Source organism: Anolis sagrei, chromosome 3 (assembly GCF_037176765.1).
Source record: "Anolis sagrei isolate rAnoSag1 chromosome 3, rAnoSag1.mat, whole genome shotgun sequence".
NCBI lineage: Eukaryota > Metazoa > Chordata > Lepidosauria > Squamata > Dactyloidae > Anolis > Anolis sagrei.
The window spans coordinates 241654464-241671110 of NC_090023.1; the positions used below are offsets into that span (position 1 = coordinate 241654464).

Genomic DNA, 16647 nt, shown 5'->3' on the forward strand with positions numbered 1-16647 from the left:
TCAGCTTTCACTATTTGTAGCCGAGGACACTTAGAGTTTCCTTCCTGGTTGGAATCTTGAATCATTATAATATGCTGACTATGAAGAATTTAATTACTGCAGTTTAGTTAAAAGAGAGATAAAATATGTTTTGGTGCATTTATTTTCTAACTGACACACACACACCCAGAGTAGGTCCTTCATTATCATCAAAGTTAGGGCACAAGGCACTTCTGGGAGGGGGGAAATCAAGAATATGATCCCCAACCAATGATTAAGACTGGAGCTCGGTGATGTGTGTGCCTGCCCCCTCACAGGGCTTATTGACCCCACCAGCTCCATTCATTGTTCTTTTTAGATGTGTAGTGGCACTGAGTGAAAGAGACCAAATGATGTCATCCTCTTCTTCCCACCCAACACCTGGCACAACTAGACCGGGGATGTCATCATCACCGTTGCTCCACTAGGGTCTCTTTTTTGCATGAAGGTGCCCAGGTCTAACAGTTGCAACCACCATGTCCTGCCTTAGAGCTTTGCCCCCCCCCCCCCCGACCACATCTTCTCCTTCCTCCAGCACAGTAGTGGCATCTCCAGGTAGTGGGATCTCCACCATGGAGGTGGTGACAGATGGTTGTGGCTCCTTGGACCCAGCCAGTAACTTTGAGGAGGAGAAGCAGGCCCAGGCAAAACACAGAAACAAAGGGCAAGAGACCCTCTGTATGCCAGCCAGCATTTGGTTGTAAGCTATGCCTTAGTTATGTCACTTCCTGAAGGAATAGAAAAACAAAGAGGGGAGCTCCAGCTATCTTAGATCAGATTTGATTTTCTGTTTTCCTGGGAGGAAACATGCATGCACGCATACAAAGCACAAGGATATTTTTTCTTAGCTTCTCCTTCTCTTTGTCACCTGCCCACTTTATTCCCAGTAATGCAGTTCTCCAGGAAAATAGAAAAATAAAGAGGAGAGGCTAAGCTGAGAGCATTTCTTTCTTTGCTCTGTATGCCCACCTGGGGAAGCAGGTGGCGATCTTTGAGGCCAAGTCTTTGCCAGGTATTTGTGGTCTCCTTCAGTCTCATTCGACTTTTAGTCCCTATCTAAGGTGGGAGCATGGGTAGCAGCAAATAATTAGGGAATAATCACATTCTTGGAAGTTTTTTCGTTTTTTGTCGTGTCAGGAGCGACTTGAGAAACTGTAAGTCACTTCTAGTGTGAGAGAATTGGCCGTCTACAAGGACGTTGCCCAGGGGATGCCTGGATGTTTTGATGTTTTATCATCCTTGTGGGAGGTTTCTCTCATGTCCTTGCACAAGGATCTGGAGCTGATAGAGGGAGCTCATCCACGCTCTTGCCAGATTCGAATCTGTGACCTGTCCTACCGGCACAGGAGTTTAACTCACTATGGCACCAGGGGTAAGACCAATGAAAGTGGAGGGCCGACTGTATATGTTATGACATTAACAAATTACTGCATTTGTAACATTTCATTCTGTAATGCATTTAAGGAATCACACAAACAAGGTGCTGTTTCAGTATGGTTTTTCCATTAGTTTGATGTGAAGAAGTATCAAATAGACTTCCCCTAGTAAACAAATAAGAATGATAACTATTTAATCAAATCCTCATAAGTCTTTTTGAGCCCATAAAACACTGAATTGTGATTCCTTACTATCAGTAACTGGTATCATAAAAGTTGTCATTACTTATTGTAGAGTTTATGGAGGTACATTTTGTGGATTTCAAAGAATCTGGTGCAATAAGAACTGCAGAGCTGGAAAGAATCTCACCAAGTCCAACTCATTTCTAGAGTTCCTAACATCCAGCCTTTTTTTGAGAAGCACTAACAGTTGAATATTCTATACTGTTCTTTCTAATATCAGTCAAACCCTTCTTGTTTTTATTTGAGTACCTTGTATGCAATGCTTAAATAATGCAGCACAATATTAGAGACTGAAGAACTGGCCTGTACAGTTACAAAGAAAAAAAAATGCATAGTGACTACAACTACATAAAAGGTTTGGAAAAATCTTTAACATAAGGCACAAAGATTGTGTGGAATTCAAATGAACAGCATTATTAGGACTTGAAGTTTATAGAAAAACTAATATCCATAACGAAGTGAAATAAATATGAGCAAGAGCCATGGAAGGAGAACAAAATCAGTTTTGTAAAAATGGCACAAGAGAAAACAGTAATGTCTAATAATAGGCAAAAGCAGAACACTTATTATCAGGGAAGGAAGCCCATTACAGTTTCTTCAAGAATTGAGATGCCGGCCTTTTGTTAGACAAAAAGGAATATCTGTTTTTATGATGATTTGGGTATTTTTTTTCATCTTACAGTATATTGCTGTGAATCCAAAATCAACTTCAAGCAATACCTTGTGCCAGAGTAAATAAAATCACTGGCATTTGCCTTATTCAGAAGGAGGACAAAATCTGAGTTTTGACAGGCTTTGCTCGTGTTTAAGATCAATTTGCCAGGCAGGTATAGTGTGACCCTCTCTGCGCTGTGCCTCTTAAATGTGACTAGTACAAGTGAATTAGAATTTTGTTCAATATTATTTGTGAGAATTTACCAGAGGTCAAAATTTATTTAAAATTTGGAAAGGAAAAAAACCATTATAGGAAGTAAAAACCACAAGCAAAAAACAAAAGCCAAAGATTTCTTCATCAAAACCACACAACATAAACCCTTCATCTGTAGTCCTTATTTTGTTCTGGTTTATTTTACTTTCTCAAACATAGAATCAAATTCTTGAATCACAAGGCAAATTCTTATGTCCTTTGCATGTCAATAATTGCATGTAATTTAACACTTATTTTTGTTAGGTATATGTATTCGTCTGATAAACAGCAGGGACTTTTATGTGAATGTATCGTTACATGTACAAAGAGTTATTCCAAAGAATAATAAATATTTACAGGCAGAAATCTTTATCTGCATATTACCTAAGCTTTCTTAATTTTTGATGGATTTGTAATCAAAACGAGATTGGCAAGCAGATACATGTAGAATTTGAAATTCATTCATTATGCAACTTGAGTGTATTTTTTAAGTTTGCAAGTTTTCCAAATGCCATTGAATATTTCTTTATTCAAATATTTCTTTATTTCTTTAATTAATTTATATGCCCTTTTCTATCAGCACTATGACTCAGTTATTTTAATTATGTCTATCTCATAGACCTCGTTATATCTGAATTTTATTTCCTTTATTTGAATATATGTTCCATATTTGAAGAGGCAAAAGGAGAAACCATAGCATTACTTTTCAGCGTGTAATTGGTGAGATACCTGGGGAGCTGAAAGAATCTGACTTAACAGTATTAGATAATTCATTTTAAATGACACTTACATCCAAGACACTTCCAAATCCCTCTTCCTGAGATGAAGTACAGTAGTTCCTTTACTTTCAGGGGTTTAACTTTTCCAAATTTTATTATTTGTAGGTTATTTGCTACTGCTTTTGTTGCTGCCCTTTGCCATTTTTAACAGACAGAGGGAAAAGCAAATGCATAATAAGTCTTGTATATCTCTATTACAGTTGATGTAGGGCAGCAGTGAAGGTGGAAACCATCCTAGCCTGCTTCTCTCCCCCGCCCCCGGGCATCTTTGCCTGTTAATTGGGACACAGAAGCTGTTGCCATGCCATCAGGATCAGTTCTTCATGAGAAAGTTTCCAAAACCATGCTTCTACGTCCTTGACCAACATCTCCATGATGGCAGCAGAAGGCCAGACTCCTCATCCCAAAACCACTCCATTGACACTGCCACATCCCCACGTGATCCACCAGTTCCCAGCCAGCCCAAGCAAAGAACAGGACTAGACAATTCTTGGGGAGCTTTGTGCATCCAGCGAGTCTCCTTCTCAATGCTCCTCATTTGGGTAACATCTTTGATGGAGCACAATGCGTGAGGAGCCCTAGCCTTCTCCTTCATGGAAAAACCTTGATCTGGTGCTGCTGCTTGTGCATAGGAGGAGGGCGAAAATGGGGCAGAGATGATGGAGGGCAGAGGACAATGGTGGCTGGACTTGGATACTTCCCTGCAAAGAAGAGCAGAGTGGTGATGGCCTCTATGGCCAATTAAGTGAGGCTGGGTGAAGGAGGCAGGGTAGATGTCACAGTCCAGTCCCATTTGCTCAGTACTGCTGCCCAACTAAGAAAGAAAGGGGCTGTTCAATCAAAAGGCAGGTCTTATGCAGAGGTGGGCATATATAGCAGCCAGCCCTGGTCTTCTAAAGATAGCAAGTGCATAAAATATCTTTTACTTTGGTGAAGGAGGTGTTACAAAATTTGAATCCCCTCCACTTTTTCATGGGTCCTGCACTAAACCTGAAAATGTGGAGGGGCTACTCTACAGCCACCACATTGCTTGTTAGCAAAGCTTCCTTGCTGGAAGTGACAATTATTCTTTTGAAGTGGTTCTTTTCATGTGGTTAAGCTTTGTGCTTGTTTTTCATGCAAATAATTGTAACACAAACACCATCTATAAAAATAAGGCATATATAATTTTGAGGCATCAGTCCTTTGTCAAACAACTTTTCAGAGAGTATTCTTTTCAGAGAGTATGCTGTTCTCTGAGTAAAAAAAAAAGTAGCGTCATTTTATAAAGTATGCCATACATAAATTATATCAGCTGATACTTTATTTATTAAATTTGTAAACCGTTCAATAACCAGAGTATTCTAGTTAAATTGGTAAAATGCATTTTAAAAAATATCCAAACAATGAATCAGTGACTAGAGAGACAGCACATAATTAACCAAGATGAAGACAGAAGCAGAAAAAAAAATCTCTACAGCACATAAAACTAACATAAAACTCACATCAAAATCGATGAACAGGAAGAGCTAAAAGTATTAAAACAGTTCTTAGAGTGCCAGGGGCATTCAACAGTTGATTCATCTGGTTTTTAAAAGACCATAACTAAAGTTGCCAATTTGAATATGGGACAGGGCTCTGTACATTTAATAGTTAACAGATCCTGGAGGTGGCACAGAAACATCCATCTGTGTTCCTATAGCTGGATGCACAGCCTGAAGTCAAATTCGTGATGTCTCTGCCCTACTTTCAACAAACCAATAAATGGCAATGTTGAGGGGAGAAGGTAATGATTAACAATTGGTTGGGAGAGCTGCGAAACAAATGAGACCAAGTAGTTCTGCCTGGTAAAACTTTATGTTTTGGCTTTATTCTCTAGGAAGTATTAACTATTGAAAGGCATAGCAGCTCTGTAGCATTTTCAACTTAGCATAAGTGCAGACAAGTATTTGGAAGTAAGTATTCTATAGATGGTGTGTTACCAACCACTGAAAAGCCCCTCTCTTTGGATGCTGCCCCTTTAGTTTGATTTGGTGAGGGAATCTGAAAAACGATCTCATATTCGGTCAGCCCTCCACTTTCGTGGGTTTAAGCTTCTGAGGATTTGAGTAATCTAGTGATTCTTAGAAATTGGGAAAAAAACTTTTTATTCTGCCCCCCCCCCCCATTTCACAGGGTCCCCTGTGAAAGAGGAGGACCTACCATATCTAATTTATGCTTTTCTACTAAAATAGGTTCTGAAGGCAACTAATAGTAACAAAAGTATAATAAAAACATACTAAAGCAAATACAGTGGCCCCTTGTTTGTTTCCAGCACTCTTCCAATCTTGGCCATCATGGATATCAATTGCAATGACATAGTCTTGCTGGAACATTCTGCACCAGCAAAGTCTAGATGCTTTTCAAAGGTGTCAACGTGTAAGATTAAATGCAGTAACACAAGTGAGATGTAATTGTGTCATATATCACCATAGCCATCAGGTCATTGTTCCTCAGAGAGCCATGCAGTTGGTGTTGTATCCTTGAACATTCAGGTTAAGCACTGAATCCAGAACCAGAGTATTCACAGGAAACATAACCCTAACCCTAACCCTTATACATCCCTTATATAAAAAGGCAGGCTACTCATGCATTTTAGAGAGCCTGAGTTTCTGTGGGATGGCAGGAGGCTACCACAGCTTATACCTACACATTAGTGTAGTGCTTGGCATGTGGCAGAATCAATGTTTGCTTTGGAATTTTTTAAAAAATATGTATTTTTGAGCCATGGTTGGCTGAATCTGTGGATTCAGAACCTGTAGATATTGAGAGCTAACCATGCATTAAAAGCACAACAGTAAAATATGAATCTAAATGCCATAATCATGCTTCAATAGAACTTTCTTTCCTGCCTCAGGAAGGAAGGAACATACCCTGCCCTATTAAGGTATATCAGAGTGTTGAGAAAATCACAAAAAGTCTCTCTTGTGTCCCCTTCACAGTTGCTTCCAGTGGCTGTGAAAAATCCAGACAGACATGTATGGGAAGAATGTAATTTTTCTAACAACTTTGTTTTTTGGTCATTTCAGGAGCAACTTGAAAAACTGCAAGTTGCTTCTGGTGTGAGAGAATTGGCCATCTGGAAGGATGTTGCCCAGGGGACGCCCGTATGTTGTGATGTTTTAACATCCTTGTGGGAGGCTTCTCTCATGCCCCCACATGAGGAGCTGGAGCTGATAGAGGGAGCTCATCCATTCTCTCCCTGGATTTGAACCTGCGACCTGTCAGTCTTCAGTCCTGCCGGCACAGGGGTTTAACCAATACAGGAAAACACAATCAAAGCACTCCCAAAAGATGGCAATGTAGCCAGACTGGATTTATAGTCTTGTTGCAACATTCTGCACCAGCAAAGTTTGGATGCTTCCCAAAGGTGTCAACATGTTATGTTCAATGCAGTAATTGTGTCATATATCACCATGGCCACCAGATCATTGTTCTCAAGAGAGCCATGCAGTTGGTGTTGCATCCTCAATTGAACATTCAGGTTAAGCACTGAATCCAGAACCAGAGTATTCAAAGGAAGCATAACCCTATCCAACACACACTGAATCTGTTTGCAGAGCTACATTTTAACTGACCCAAGTGCCTTTGTCTTGTCTGCATTAAGATTCAGTTTGTTTACCTTTATCTAATCTATTTCCAACACTAGTTTCCATTTTACATTTTTAGCTTCCTCAGATTTATTTAGAAATAGCAGACGGAATTTGGTATTAGCATGACAGTAGAACAAATTGAAATAGAATTTCTCAAGATTTTTGTATATACATTGATTTGATAAATTTAAGGATACAAGAGGTAGGTTACTATAGGTAAGGGGCAATATCTGGAATGCATTGTCACAATATGATGCCATAAACTACACGGCAATAAACTATTCTTAATAGTCTATGCATCTACATAATATACAACTTAACACTGCTATTTTTAACAAAATAGAAATTTTCAGCAAATGTATTTTTCAAATAATATGCATTTTCATTTGACAACATCATAGTGCAAATTTGAAAGGTGGAGAGGTTCAGTCAAAAAAAATCTATACAGATATTCCAGTGTCTAATGCAATAGTCAGATTTTCTTGAATTGTATTCCTAGATTTTTTTAATTTCACACAGAAAGCTTTTTCTACAAACTGGCGGCACAATAATATGTATATCAATGGGTCCATACATATATTTGCAGTTGCTAACCAAAGGGTACTTTCTTTTGCTATGTATAATTGGTTCTGTACTGTGCAGTCAATACGTTTGCCAGTTTGGCTAAGGGTGTAAGGTATTCTAGCAAAATGAAAAGGGACAAAACAAATGAAGAAAACAGCCACAATTATAAATACCTTACTCTTAGCTCGTTGTTTGATTTTACATTCTTTCTCCTGTGTTTTTATGTAAGAACTATAAATCTTCCTAGCAATAATTATATAAACCAGGAGGATTAAGATCAGCACAGTCCAGAAGACCAGTTGGCATATGTAGTTGACAGCTTCGTGCCATTTCAGTCCCAAGTGACTCTTCAGAGAAGCACACTTCCTGACAGAGAGTGGTGTTGCTTCACGGTTTGACAGAATCATGTTTGGCAAGGAGAGGCCGAAAAAGAAGAACCACACAAACCCAGAAAGAATTTTTGCTGAAGTGACATCATGTAACCAGAACTTCCCAAATGGCCTAATGATCTTGAGAAACCTATCTACAGAAATAAGTCCAAGCAGCACTATGCTTATGTACATAGTCTCGTAAAATACAACAGCTGAAAAACGGCAAACGAAAGCTTTGAGTTGCCACAGTCCCAGTTCCGAATCTGTTAGAATCTTAAATGGTAGCATAAGTGTCATTATGAAATCGGAAACCAAGGTGTTCTTAAGATATACAACAAAACTGGATGTGCTTGGAATCTGGAAAAAAGCCAGCACTGCCAAACTGTTGAGTAGAAATCCACCAAGGAAAAGAAAGCTGTACAAGAGTGGGAATACCACATGGGCTATCCGAGTGTCTCGCAGGCATTGTCCAGAGAAAGATGATGTCCCATTAGAGATGTTGAAGCTTCCATTCATTGTGCAGAAATATCCTGAGGAGGAAATACTTAATGAAATGAAAGCCTTAAAACATTTTTCAAAATAAAGTAAGACAAAAATGTATTTCATTCCACAATCCAGCTCTTTAAAATACTGGGAGCAACATTATTTGAAAACCTGTATTTCCCCATAAGATATGTGGAGGAAGGCTTTCTCTCATTCCCGCCACCATCTTGGGAAATTCTGTGTGTATAAGAAAGAGCCTTCTTGGAGGCTGTTCCCAAATTGTAGGTTTCCTTCCCTGGCTGATCTGATTGGCCTCCTCCCTGTTACCTATCCACCAGAAGGTAAATAGTTTTTTTTATTTAAGGAGGTATTTGGTTTTTAGGTAAAGGTAAAGGTTTCCCCTTGACATTAAGTCTAGTTGTTTCTGACTCTGGGGGGTGGTGCTCATCTCCATTTCTAAGCTGAAGAGCTGGCATTGTCCATAGACACCTCTTAGGTCATGTGGCCAGTATGACTGCATAGAGTGTCATTACCTTCACACAGAAGTGGTACCTCTTCATCTAAACACATTTGCATGTTTTTGAACTGCAAGGTTGGCAGAAGCTGGAGCTAACAGCAGGAGCTCACCCTTCTCCCTGGATTTGACTCTGTGACCTTTCGGTTAGCAAGTTCAGTAGCTCAGCGGTTTAACTCACTGCACCACTGGGTTTTTAGTTACTTATCAGTAAAATTTGTTATATTTTTAAAGCAGACTATAAGACCAGAAATAGTCAAAGAAAACAAGAAAGGGAAGAATGAAAAGCAAGCTAGAAAGAAATGTTTAAAAGAGCTTTTGTAAAGATAAAATGGTCTTTGATACTAAAAATGTACTTAAAAAGCTCCAGATCAACTCTCTGAGAGGGCATTTAACAACTAATGAAAGGGCCCTTAGAAAAACATGGAAAGTCACATGAAGACCCAGCATAGCATTTGGGTATATACCTGTTACAAGAGACACTCCTTCAAGTACTGAGGTTCTGATCTGTGCAGGACTTTAAAATTCCAAACCAGTTCTTTCAAATACAACCAGGTAGGGTGTGTTGTTTTGTGATCCTTTTGAGAACTTTGTAATGTTTTGAATCTCTGTCATTAGAAGAAAAAAAAGGTTCAGGAGATACTTTACAACTTGTGTAAGAGTGGGCATAAAACTGCCAACACATAATTATGACATGTAAGTATTCATGTAATGCAGTCAATAATGAAAACAACACTTCTGTCTTAGAAGATGATGGTCTGGGAAGTGGTGATTTGGGTCTGGCAATTATGTTTTTATATCCTCATCCCTGTCTTGAACTGGAGAATTCTGGACTTCTACACCTACAGAGTTTAGTGGTGCCTTAAATCCTAGGTAGCATAGTCATTGGTATTAAACTTAATACTAAAATTAAATTAGAATGAAGCCTTTGTTATCCTTTTAAAGCTTGTGACAACTAAAACGTGTTAGTCTTCAAGGCACTACTTATCTCTTTGCTTTTGCTTCTGTTTTTCCTAAAGCAATCCAACCAGAGGGAGTTTTTCTGACCGATTGGGCTTGTTTTCTTTTTAAATACATATTGGTTGGTAACATTCAATTCCTCTTCTGAGCAGATTTGTGTTGTGTACACTTCCCCAAACAATACACAGCCATATGAAGGCATGTTTTCTAATGTCAGATATTCTTAAAGAAGGCATTTTCTGCCCTTAGTTCATATGGTGAATGTGTCAAGATTGTGCCTTCAGATTTCAATCCGTAAACTAGAGGATGAAGTAGGTTTCACTACCTCGCACAGTTTTGTATAAAGAGCTGGGCATGTTTAGCTTGAAGAAGAGAAGGCTGAGAGGAGACATGATAGCCATGTATAAATATGTGAGGGGAAGTCATAGGGAGGAGGGAACAAGCTTGTTTACTTCTGCCCTGGAGACTAGGACACAGAACAATGGCTTCAAACTATAAGAAAGGAGATGCCATCTGAACATTAGGAAGAACTTCCTGACTGTGAGAGCTGTTCAGCAATGAAACTCTCTGCCCTGGAGTGTGGTGGAAGCTCCTTCTTTGGAAGCTTTTAAACAGAGGCTGGATGGCCATCTGTCGGGGGTGTTTTGAATGCAATTTTCCTGCTTCTCCATAGGGGTTGGACTGGATGGCCCATGAGGTCTCTTCCAACTCTATGATTCTATGAAACTACTGTATTAACTGCTTCTGAATGATAGACTTGGAAGAAACCAGAAAGGTCATCCAGTCCAACCCCCTGTCATGCGGGAACACACAATCCAATTTTATAAAATTTCATCGTGTTTTATTCTGTGATATTGGAGCCCTGCTAGTTAGGGTTTTTTTAAAAGACAAAACCAACCCATATTTTTTTTGCTACATGCTTGAGAGTAGTTCTTTATTCTTTAGTGCTAGTAAAGACAACATCTTGAACTAATGTGATTGAATCAGAGATACCTAGATTAAAATCCCCATTACTTCCATCTTTCAAATGTTTACTGAGTACTCTCCTGTTTTTCAAAGCCTAATCTACTTAACAGAATTGTGATAAGAGGAGTGTGTGTGTGTGTGTGTGTGTGGGGGGGGGGGGGGATAATGTACATCACTCTGAGCTATTTCCAAGGAGGACAGGATAAGAGTATATATTTTTTAAAATCTGCTATAACAAGTTAGTAGTGGAGTTGGAAAGAGGGAAAGCATATAGTTGCACTCAGAAAATCCCAGGTGTAATCCTTGACAACTGCAGATTGAATTAGATCAGCGTTTCTCAACCTGGGAGTCGGGACCCCTGGGGGGGGGGGGGGGGGTCTCAAGGAGGTGTCACCAAGGAACATCAGAAAACACAGTATTTTCTGTTGGTTATGCCCAATTCTATTGTTGGTGGGGTTAAGAATGTTATTTGACTGCAGGTGAACTATACATCTCAGCAACTACAGCTCCAAAATGTCAAGGTCTATTTTCCTGAAAATCCACTGGTGTTCACATTTGGGCATATTGAGTATTTATGCCAAGTTTGGTTCAGATCCACCATTGTTTCCATCCATGGTGCTCTCTGGATGTAGGTGAACTACAACTCCAAAACTCAAGGTCCAATACCCTTCCAAAATTTTCTGTTGGTCATGGGAATTGCGTGTGCCAAGTTTGGTTCAATTGCATTGTTGGTGGAGTTCAGAATGCTCTTTGATTGTAGGTGAACTATAAATCCCAACAACTACAACTCCCAAATGACAAAATCAACCCCCCCCCCCAACCCCACCAGTATTCAAATTCGGGTGTATCGAGTATTTGTGCCTGATTTAGTCCAGTGAATGGAAATACATCCTGCATATCAGATATTTACCATTACGAGTCATAACAGTAGCAAAATAACAGTTATGAAGTAGCAATGAAAATAATGTTATGGTTTGGGGATCACCACAACATGAGAAACTGTATTAAGGGGTCTCAGCATTAGGAAGGTTGAGAACCACTGAACTAGATAGACTCCTGGCTGGAAATCCTAGACAGCTGCTGTTAATTGGTTTTAATAACAACGAGCTCAATGAATCTATGGTTTGACTCAGTCTAAGGCAACCTCCTGTACTGTAGCCCAAATCTAAGTAGTCATGCTGTTCTTAAAACCTTATGAGTAATATATTAGAATTTGCATATTAATTATTCTAACTACAATTCTGTTGATAGTACACTATAGTTTTACAATCAAAACAACCTTACAGCAAATCTCATCTTTACCAGTATGATTAAAATGCTAAGTCTATATAAATATATTCCACAATTATACTATGGATTAAATACAAACACACACACACACACACACACACACAAAACACCAATATAGCAGGCTTGTTAAACATTTCTTTGAATAGCTTACTAGTCATTTCCTAAGGTATGACTAAATGAGAAAAGTTTCAGAACAAAATAACTTACCTCTCTGCGGGAATTTGTGACTACTGTTTCAGAGGCAAACTCTTGCAACTATAGCCATGGTGGAGTGGCTTCATTTCACAAACAACTTTGCATGTTATACAGTACTGCTTGTTCTTCCTCATTTCATCAGTCACATTCCCTTTCTTCCTTCCTGCCCTCAGTTGTAACTCTCAAGGAAGATATTCATGAATGAGGGAGTTAAGCCAGTTTGATTGACAATGGATTGACAATGGATGGATTTTGAATTATAACTCTGGATTTGGACTTGTCTGTTTTAAATGGTCTTTTAAACTTATGATGATGGTTTAATTAATGTTTAACTCTGTTTTTATTATTGTTGTTGGCATCTAATGGCTGCTGGTTGTAAGCCACCCTGTGTCCCTCTATGAGGGTGAGAAGGACGGGATATCAATGTCTGAAACAAATAAATAAAAATAAATCTTATTGTGCATGGAACCACTATATTGAAAAATATTCAGTAATACAGTTCCATAAAACAAATGAAAAAAAAAACCCAGGGGAAAGTGGGTAAGGATAGTGTGAGAACTGGATTACATAATTTAGTGGAAAATCTTTTGAAGAAGATCAACACATTTTACTTTGCACAGGCTTTTAGATTACGTTTACAATTTTACATTCCTTTTAGCAATCCTTGTTTAGAACAGTCCCAGTTAATGCTCTGCCACTCTGTTAGGAGGTCACAGTGAATCCTTCAAAAAGGCATTTCTGATCCAGTAGGTGCAAGAGCTTTAAGAAGACATGCATTATATACTCAGTCAGCTTTTGCTCCATATTTTAATTTGGAAAAGGGAAATGGTCAAATATAACACACAACAGTCAAGCAAAAACACAGAAATAACAATGCAAGATGCTTTGCATCTGTTCACTGTTCACAAAATTTTATGCGAAATAAAACTAGTTAGCCTTTAAAGTACCACAACTATTAGACTATGGATTGTTATTTTTACTACAACAGACTGATGTGGTTACCCCATTGTTCAGATCACAATGAACATGTGGGCAAAGCATGTGCTCTGCCACTGACCAACTGTCTATCCCACACTTCCTCTTTTGCAGTTGTGTTTGACCTATCACACTGTAGCCTACCTTTGCTACAGAGACCAGATGTTACCTTAAAGAATCCATCTCTTAGTACCGATCTTAACATATCACTTAACTTGATAGGATTCATTTACATTAATAGATAGCATGGTAGGGTTTCTGCCGGGCCATGGACTTTGAGTCCAAGGGTCACCACTGACCTTTGTGAAGAACTATGTCACCACTGGTGAATGAATTCCCAGCCACCTTGTATCCATGCCTCTGAAATTACATGTCATATGCACAAGATGCATGTTTTTCCAACCTTACATATGTAGATGCATTTGATTCTCTGATCTTTCCTCTCTATGTGGCTGCAATTTTGTGGGGTGGACTTTTGCTCTTCTAACTTTGCCTCTTGAACCCAGCTATGATATCTCCTTTGAAACAGAATGGCAGTAAAAGAATGACCTATCAAGTCAGAGAATGACATATCAAGTCTATGAGAGCAGGCTGTGAGTAATCAGTTGTGTTAATTGAATTATTGCCAGAAGCTTTCTCATGCCACACTGCAATAGTTTTAATGTGGTCCCTATGACACTAGTAAAAGTCACTCTGAAAAAAGGATTCACAACAGCAATATTAGGTTTGTGTAATATCTACTTGCAGTAACAGAAGTAACAGAAAAAGAAGAGTTCTGTAGATTCTGAGACTGCTAAAAAGACAAATAAATGGGTCCTAGAACAAATATTGCCTGAACTCTCACTTTAAGCCAAGATAACTCAACTGAGTCCGCCATATCGTGATAAGACATGACTCATTAGAAAAAATATAATGCTTGGCAAATAGAAAGCAGTTGGAAAAGAAGAAAATTGCATTCCAGATGGATAGACTCAACCATGGTCCTGAGTCTGCAAGACTTTTGTAGGATAGAATGACTTGGATGGCTTTCATTCATATAATCAGTTTCAGTCGAAGTCAAATTCAAAGGCAATTAATGACAACAAAGTAACAAACATTCTTGGAGTGTTGGCTAAGTGAAGGTTTCTCCTTCCTTCTTCTTCAACCAGATTCCCTATACATATAAGCAAAGTTGAATGTTAGGCAACATTGTGTACAGAATGTGGGAATGTTTAAGTAATGCAGTCCAAGAAAAAAAAATATTGCTGCTGGAGGAGGCTTCCATTCTGACTCTGTGTGTGTTTCAGAATTGGGAGCATGGAACTGCAGAGTTAGTTGTCTTTAGGGCCTCATAGAAATAGTAATTCTGTCCTGACTTTCCACTTTTTGTTATGCTACAATTTGAGAATAAAATAAATTGTCGTGGCATTGTATTCACTAGATGTACATAAGGCACTCAATATTATGAAAGCACAAAATGTTTTTATTGTGACACAAAGGTTAAGTATATCAAATGGTAATGATGTCAGTTAAATCAAGATCTGTTCCAAATTTTAAAACAACAAAATGTTCAAAATTTAAGGGAGATGTATACCTCTGGAAGACAGAGTACCTCATTTCATTCCACTGATTCATCTATGCAATGCAAAAAATTCAGGGTAGTGTGGTGCATGTTTATTCAGATGTTAAGCTGTTCTTTCTTCACTGGGAATTATTTCCCATTAAGTAGCTATGGGATTGCAACACAGAGAGCAGTTCAATCTATGTCTGCTGAGAAGTTCTACATGGTAAATACACATTTTGTAAGGACCCTGGCCTACTTTATTCCCAATGTAGTGTTTAAGGAATCTTGCGGTATAATATAAACTATCGAAGTTCAATGTTTTGCCTTTCTTAGACAGTAGAGGGATGTTATTTTGGACAATGTTTGTATTTACTCTCGAAAGAGAGAAGGCCAGAGAGGGAAGTGGTGGGTTAAAAATGCCAGATGGGCAATAGCAAAGGGAGGACTCCTGAACACACTCTTATTCAGGACCAACTGAAGTCCAATTGCTGTGCTCTCCATTCAACATTTGAACCACCCCAGATGGGAATGGCTGCATCACATGTTTGTTGTCTAACAGATACCCAAGGAAGTTGAAGTATCAGCACCACTAGGTCACTTTGTTAAACAAAGCCAAATTAAGCCAGACTGATAAAGCCAGGCACTGACTGGAATTATTTCAACTGTCTTGTTAGGAGATGGGATGACATTAAACTTCAGATGCTTCTCTCCTGGGTAGAAAAATGATGTTTTTCTGATTCCTTCACTTGTACATCACCTTTGAGATCTCTCCCTTCCTCTTTCCTCACATGTAATGTGCAGCTGGCCATCTCAAACTTACTCTGCAATGACTAGCTAGATGCTACACATACATACAGATCTCAGAGGTGGCATACATGAAGGACTGCTCTACCAGCAGACTTCTTTTCCTATATATTTGAGAAGTTTGTGGAACAGCCAGAGCTTGGACTACAAATCCTAGATTCTCCCAGCCATTATGCCCAATGACCCTGTCAACCAGATTATGAAAACTGTCATCTTCAGAAGTAACTTTCACAGGCTTTGGATGTCTTTTTATATACTCCTTTTGGAGGGTATTATAAGGTATGTCTGTGAATCATCTATTCGTGTAATTTATGAATGTGTTACAACATGTTAATTTTACAGAGAAACACATGGTCAAGTTATCCAGAATAAAATTTGGTATTTAGGTAGATCACAAGCTTGCTAATAGCTACTTCCTGATGGTCAACCTTGCAGTTCAAATTGTTGACTGTTCAGATTGTTGACTATTGCTTATTGGTATTTTGAAAACCTAGCAACATTAGTTCTTCCCCTCTTTTACTCCCCAGCCTCAAATGTTCTGAAGTGCCTCTGAAATTCCACCTTCTCCAAAAGTGTCATACATCTCCCATCATCTCTTGCTCTTTGGCTATGTTGGTTGGGGGTGATAAGAACTGCAGTTTGATACCATCTGAAAGAGCACATGGCCCTACTCTGCTCAACAATATTGTATGCTTCACGACACACATGCATCTCCCAGTAGAAAATTCAGTAGCAGTTCTGTATGACTGGTTTGATTCACAACAATGAAAGGCAATAACATTTTCCACTATCAATTTCCCTTAGTATGGTACTATTTGCAACACTGCCAGTGACCTATTTCTTATTTCATGGTCACATGAAATCCTCTTTGTGCTGTGATGCTCATTGGCCAATTTTTAGGCTTCTTTAGACAAAGCTATTAATAATAGTTCCTAAAAAGAAGAAGTGAAAAAATAGCTGGGATTTAAATTTTCTGGATATTTCCATACTGAAGTTGTTTCACATGAAATAACTTTAACAAACAATTCAGGGGTCAATGATTATAACA

At 38.7% G+C, this 16647-nt stretch overlaps 2 protein-coding genes across 6 annotated transcripts in view; one reads left to right on the forward strand and one right to left on the reverse strand.

The window, feature by feature from the left end:
- The window catches only part of MED12L (mediator complex subunit 12L), a 193037-nt gene that overhangs the window by 106821 nt on the left and 69569 nt on the right, over positions 1 to 16647 (forward strand). The window lies entirely within an intron of this gene.
- P2RY13 (purinergic receptor P2Y13) lies at positions 6606 to 12427 on the reverse strand. Its single transcript, XM_060766775.2, has 3 exons — positions 12290 to 12427; positions 9334 to 9474; positions 6606 to 8399 (listed from the first exon to the last, which is right to left on the reverse strand). Exon 3 carries the CDS (start codon positions 8383 to 8385, stop codon positions 7375 to 7377), a length of 1011 nt encoding a protein of 336 aa, XP_060622758.2. The 5' UTR covers positions 8386 to 8399; positions 9334 to 9474; positions 12290 to 12427; the 3' UTR covers positions 6606 to 7374.